At 32.9% G+C, this 6,979-nt stretch overlaps 1 protein-coding gene across 1 annotated transcript; it reads right to left on the reverse strand.

The window, feature by feature from the left end:
• Nucleotides 1–1,732: 1,732 nt before the first annotated feature.
• LOC149187769 (seed linoleate 9S-lipoxygenase-2-like) lies at nucleotides 1,733–2,477 on the reverse strand. Its single transcript, XM_089409754.1, has 3 exons — nucleotides 2,320–2,477; nucleotides 2,109–2,237; nucleotides 1,733–2,003 (listed from the first exon to the last, which is right to left on the reverse strand). Exons 1-3 carry the CDS (start codon nucleotides 2,475–2,477, stop codon nucleotides 1,733–1,735), a joined length of 558 nt encoding a protein of 185 aa, XP_089265880.1.
• Between the last annotated feature and the right edge of the window lie 4,502 nt (nucleotides 2,478–6,979).

Genomic DNA, 6,979 nt, shown 5'->3' on the forward strand with positions numbered 1-6,979 from the left:
GAATCGAGATCATTAACAAATAAGTGATCATGTTTCTTGTCAATGGTAATAAACTAAAACTTTATCACAAGTCCTTAATAAAAGAGGAGTTTATTCATAATTTGTAGTAGAATACCAAGTTAAAGTTGGTGGTGAAAGGATACCATTCTCCTTCACCACCAATTGTTGGATAATTCAATTTTTCTTTATATTACTTTACATTAAATTGTCAATCCAGGACATTAAATTGAATACTCAACCAACTCCTAATGGCTAACCATGGTTAGCCATGGATAGAATGGTCAAACATGGTCAACCATAATGCAATCAAGATCTCTACGGTTGAATATGATCAACAATGGTCAACCCTCTTCAACGATGGTCAACCCCATTAAACATATGAATTATTAATATAACCATTTTTGTAACATTAATGTAGCCTTTACCTGGTCAACCCCATCAACCCTCGTCAACCATGGTTAATGAATCCACCACACACATCGGCTTTCAGCTGACACGACAAAATTTACTAATGTGGTTGATATATATCAATTAGTGACATTTTGCACCTTTTATATAACAATTGGTGTATGAAAATAATGTCGATCGGGGTGTATCAGCCACATTAGTAAATTTGGTTGAACCACGTATCACTTCAAGGCATTGATTTATTCATTGTTGTATCTGAACTCATTATATTACTCCTTGTATTATTATGCAGATTAATCACATCAACCACAATCATGTTATACTATCAGTGGTTGTCCATGGTAAAACATGGTCAACCACTTTCACATTACTAATATTAGCATTAGGACCATGTAAGAATATCATTAAAGTATTTTCTTTTGGAAATGAATAATTTTTTATATAAACATTTTAATTAGATGTATTTTACTCTGGTAAGCTTCGATTTTCTAAGCACGGTCTTACTTGTGTCGAATCTGTAATAACTTAATTGAGTTAGAATGTATGTCAAGCATGAAAACCTCTACATTACTTTGGTTCAATTTGTCTGAAATTGAAAATAATTCAATTTAATTGCATGTTTTTATTATATATAGTAATTGTTGTTTGTTTCCAATATATTCTCAAAATTCATATGGGTGAGTAATGGATGTTATGTCAATAACTTTTCTTATCATAAATTTCAAAACATGGATGATATGTTTTATTGAAGAGAATTCATTGATAGTGACTAGCATTTACCTTAAATGTAAATCCTTGATTTTAAAAATAAATTCTTCTTATTTTCCAAATGGAAAGTAGACAATAAACATCATAGGTATGCAAAATTATATGCCAGTGACTTAAATTGCAATCAAGAAACTTGTCGCTTAGGTAATTTTCTCTGCAATTCAATATCATACCCTCCAATAGGCTTTGGGATTACATTAAAGAGACGACATTGCTTTGGAGTGATACAGAGTGAATATTAATATATTGAATTGTCACAGTACAGATAATGGGATTAGATTGATTAGATAGATATACTGTTAGGGACACCGCAACCGGTAAGGCCACCAGACTTTGATAAATTAGTGGTGTCAGGATACAACAACGTATATGGAACTAGAGAGGGCCCAAGCCTATTCTTCAATTTGTGATTATTGTTTCTAGTTCTTACCTTCATCTCCAACTTCTCTAACCTCGATGAAAATCGGTTGAAAGCTTCATCTATTCCGTTGTCATCGGCCCATTCTGGTGTGGATCCTTGTATTTGTCCCACATACACTTCATTTTTAGCATGCTTTCATAAAATCTCCAAAACGGCCATGACAAGTGTGGCTTCAGTGGGAGTAGATACAGTTTTAAGGAAATATTCGTCTACATCTCTCACCATCTCAGTGTATTCTTTGGAACCTTTCTCTGGAATGAGTCGTTTACTCATGGTGGGGAGATTCGGCATGTACCCTCCATAAGCATACTGCCCGAAGTTGACGGCAGCGTGATGAGCAGATGCAAGCCACATAATAGTGGTTAGTGCTTCAACAACTTCATCTTTTGTCTTCATTTCATACCATCTGCTCGGATCATTCTTTAAGTCTCCATGGCCAACATTTACTATCTCACTCCACCAACGTTGCAATTCTTGATCTCATTTCATAGATGCATCATCCTTGTAATACAAAGATAAGTAGTCTGCAACCCAATCCTTCATAGCAGACCATATTTCCAGGCCATCGACGACAAACGGGTAGTCTTCAATCATGAGCTTTAGCTCGTGGGGTGATGTTGGGTCCCGGATAGCCATTCCCCTGAAAAACATAAAATTTATATGTCAATAGAGTATGCTAAGAATATTTAATGAAAATATTGTTTTAGTCTTTGAAAACAAACCTTTTAAGAAGATCAGCCGGTAATCCTTGCTCATTAAATCTCCAATCTTTGTAGATCGTAGATGACATCTCCATGCAGTATTTGCCAGGAGTAAAACTTTTTTCAATAATTCCTCCTGCGTTGATTAAGCTCTGACGCGCAGCTTGATTGATGTCCATTGTATCAAGATAATGAGGTATCAATAACTTGTACAACGGATGCATTCTACTCAGTTGTCTGTGAGTAGCTATAATAAAAGGCTCCATTGTTGCATGAGTTCTCAGCCTGCACTCATTAAAATGAGGAAAATTCAATGTAGTAGTTTGAAACTCTTGGACTGCTAATAGACAAGTATAAAGTTTTCAAAAAAACACATTTCAATTTAACAATGGATAATTTTAGTAAGTGTGTTTAACACATAATAATAATAATAATAATAAGCATTAAACAAGAAAAATATATATACTCATTATTATTATTATGTTTAGTTATGTATATTTTACTTTAAATAATTTAATATTTAAAAATATGTATCGCTTAGTTTTAAATTTATAGAAAATAGTGTGAACACATTTTACTAACGAAAATTACTATGTGAAATTTATTATTACTAACAACTAATAAATTCTTTTCAAAAAGTGGAAAAGAAATATATATATATATATATATATATATATATATATATATATATATATATATATATATATATATATATATTAAGTTGTAAACAAACTTGATGTGTTTTTTTTATCTCGTAGTTGGAGTCTATGGAATAAGAAATAAATTTCATAACTTGAAAAAAGTGGTAGCTTGACAAAAGTTGTAGAGAAAAGATTAATGTCTCCTACCTTGACAGAACCAGTTGTCAATATCAACACCTACAAGAAATTTGTTGTGGAATATTATCAAAACTAATAGAAGGATATTAAAGAGTGAGAAGATGAAATGCCTGGAATATTGAAGGTGTGTCATGAAGAACCCTATGGAGGAAATTTCGCTAATAGAAGAAATACTTACAAATTCCTTCTCTTCGCATATTATTGGGCTTCTCTTTTTAAGGATTCCAAAGAATATGTCAAGGGATTTGATAGTCGTCTAAGAATGGGAAAGCATGTTCAATAAGATGAAATGCATTTTCAACCAGAGGTACTGATGGAGCCACTTGAGAAATAGGTTATATATCTGTAGGTCCAATTAATCAAGCTTCCAAGTAGAAAAGGTACATTATTGTTTGAACCGGTAATGTCACTAAATGGGTAGAGGTTGAGAAGTTACGTTTTGCTGGTTAAAATAGTATTGTTACATTTCATTTTGAGTATATTTTCACTTATTTTGGTGTCCCAAGAGAAATTGTAACAAATCAAGGTGTGAATTTCACATCCAAACTTGTTCAGAAGTCATAGAGTAGTACAAAATCAAACGTCACAAATCCACTCCATATCATCCACAAGATAATGAACAAATGGAATCTAGCAATAAAGTTCTTGAAGCCATACTGAGCAATATTGTCTGTCTAAATCATAATGATTAGGGAGAAATGTGTTCAAAAGAACTCTGGGAACTCCAAACCACATGGAGACATTCCACTCGAGACAGTTTTTCTGAGCCATGTCTATGGAAAGAAAGCTCTACTCCCTATTGATTTCCTAGTGGAGACATACATGAAAACAACAAAATTGGGGGCCACACCTCTCTAAAACCCAAAAGCAAAGATTGGCATAGCCCAACCAATTGGATGAAATCAAGCAAGATGCCATATAAATGACAAACGTCATTCATTAAGAAAGGAAGAGATGGCATGACAAATTTATCATGGTCAAGAAATTCAAAGCAGGTGATTGGGCCCTTTTATTTGACTCAAAATTTCAATATTTTTAATGGAAATTCCAAACACATTGGTTAGGCCCCTATGAAGTAGAAGCTGTTTTTGATAATGGAGAAGAAATAATCAAGACCATTGATGAAGGGATCACTTTTCTTGTTAATGGGCATAGACTAAAAAATTATCATAAGCCCTTAACAAAATAGGAGTTTATTCATAACTTGTAGAAAAATACCATGTTGAAGCTGGTGGAGAAAGGAGACCATTCCCCTTGACCACCAATTGTTGGTTAATTCAATTTTTCTTTAAATTACTTTACATTAAATTGTCAATCCAAGCCATTAAATTAAATGCTAGAATGGTTGAACATGATCAACCATAATTATCAATCAAGATCTCTATGGTTGAATATGATGAAAAATGGTCAAACCTCTTAAACAATGGTTAACCCCATCAACCATATGAATTATTAATGTAATTGTTCTTATAACATTAATGCAACCTTGACCATGGTCAACCTTAATCAACCTCATCAACCCTCTTCATCTACCGTTAATGAATCCACCATCCACATCAGCTTTCAGCTAACACAACCACATTTACTGATGCAGTTGATATACATCGATTGGCGACATTTTCCACCTTTTATATGGAAATTGGTATACGGAAATGACGTTGATCGGCATGTATCAGCCACATTAGTAAATTTGGTTGAACCACATATCACTTCAAAGGCATTGATTTATTCATTGTTGTATCTGAACTCATTATATTATCCCTTGTATTATTATATAGGTTAATCAGGTCAACCACAATCATGTTATATTATCGGCGGTTGTCCATGGTAAACCATAGTTAACAGCATCCACTTTTACTAGTCTTCTTAAAAATATTAGCATTAGGACCATGTAAAAATATCATTAGGGTATTTTCTTTTGGAAATGAATAATATTTTATATAAACATTTTGATTAAATGTATTTTACTCTCGTAAGTTTTCATTTTCTAATCAAAGTATTACTTGTGTCCAAACTTTAATAACTTATTTGAGTTAGAATATATGTTAAGCACGCTAACCTCTATATTACTTTGTGTGAATTTATCTAAAATTGACAATAATTCAATTTAATTTCATGTTGTTATTTTATAGATTCACTGTTGTTTGCTTCCAATATATTCTCAAAGCTCATATGCATAGGTAATGGATGTTATGCGAATAACTTTTGTTATCGTAAATTTCAAAACATTGCGATATTTTCTCCGCTCATGCAAAAACGTTATATTTTCTCTCACAAATCGATCTTGTTCTTCATGTAAGATTGCAGACTTGATGTTGCAGCACTGCAAACCTAAATTCTCGCACGTGTGGGAGGTTTTGTGGTGTATTTGGTTCCTTTCTCCTTCTTATGTGAGAGTATATTATTTTATTCAATGAGAGGCCTTATAGGCCTAAGTTCCAAGCCCAAAAAATTACAAGTATGGTATTGTTATATTCCTGCTAATATTTCCACATAAATCCCTCTGTTTCTCACACGTGTGATTGTATTTTTCCCTAGAAACAATCCCTCAATGTTCGCTTAGACTTCTCCCTCCTTTGCTAAAAAATAGGCTCTTTATATTAGGCTTATTTCACTCTAATCTTGGCTCCTTTCCTTCATTTATTTTAGAGATCCTTGAATGCATTATAGAGGTTGGTCCCTCCATTTAGGTCGACTAGAAGGACGACTTGTCACATTGTTTGTTGGCCAACTTTGAGGGTTTTCTGGAAGCCAATTTGTTGTGAAGACTTCGGATAGTTTCTATGGTGGTGTAGTATGCTTCAAGGAGCTTCTTGATGGTGCCTTAGCATATGGGTAGACTTGAATTTTCTTGGAGGTTTTTCTCTTTGACTTTAATATATATTTATACATGATGTAACATTCCCTTAAGGTGCTAAAAATAATTATTTTGACTCTTTGACTCACCTATAGCACTTTGACATGTGCTAGAACTACTTCAATGAGAAATAAACTCATTGACATGTATTTTAAAAATAATATTTCTTTTCCTAATTGTTGAAATCGACGTTTTGATATGGCTCATCATCAAGATAGATCAATAAGAGTGTAGGACAGATCTCGTTGGAATGAATAAATAGAGGTAAGAGATATATGGAATGGGAATGATATTAGCCAACCATGTCTTAATTGATAATTAGTGATAATTATTAATAATACTTAATATCTGTTACAATTAATACTTTTAATATAATTGGAATTGTTTAATTGTAAAAAATATTAAGTATTATTAATAATTATCATTAATTATCAATGAAGACATGATCGACTACTATCATTCCCGTTCTATCTATCTCTTACCTCTATTTATTCATTCCAACGAGATATGTCTTACACTCTTATTGATCTATCCTAATGATGAGCCACGATGGATGGCTCAAAACATCGATTCGAACAATTATGGATGTGATGAATCTGGAAGAAAACTCTACACAAAGTACAAATTTCAGAAGCCTCAAAACAACAATATTTCTTTTCTTGAATAAGTACAAATTTCAAAAGTAAATTTATGAACACCGAACCTAGTTACATTTCCTTCAACACTCCCTCTTAGCTAGGGAGGTATTCAGACAACATTACAAGGTGTTTTTCTATTATGAATCTTTTAAGAATTCACATAAGAGAAACCGGATTAGCAATCCATCTGTTATAACATCGTATCCATCGACATTGTCATAGTGAAAGGCCTTGACTAACAACTCCATCTCTTCATGATAACATGAGATACAATGTTGGAGAGACCAATGATTTATAGACACCTTCACATTGTCTCTCAAGGTACATACCCACCGGAGTGTTCACTA

The sequence above is a fragment of the Pinus tabuliformis genome, chromosome 3_1 (genome assembly GCF_031772625.1).
Source record: "Pinus tabuliformis cultivar Carrire ecotype Pingquan chromosome 3_1, CPIR1, whole genome shotgun sequence".
Taxonomy (NCBI): Eukaryota; Viridiplantae; Streptophyta; class Pinopsida; order Pinales; family Pinaceae; genus Pinus; species Pinus tabuliformis.

Bases quoted from the DNA above. Each gene is read 5' to 3' on its own strand.
- LOC149187769 (XM_089409754.1), bottom strand. From the start codon at position 2,477: ATGGACATCAATCAAGCTGCGCGTCAGAGCTTAATCAACGCAGGAGGA. The intron at 2,238-2,319 runs GTTTGTTTTCAA...TATGTTTTTCAG, and splicing joins CCGGCTGATCTTCTTAAAAG to GGGAATGGCTATCCGGGACC. The intron at 2,004-2,108 runs GTATTACAAGGA...TGATCCGAGCAG, and splicing joins GTTGCAGACTACTTATCTTT to ATGGTATGAAATGAAGACAA.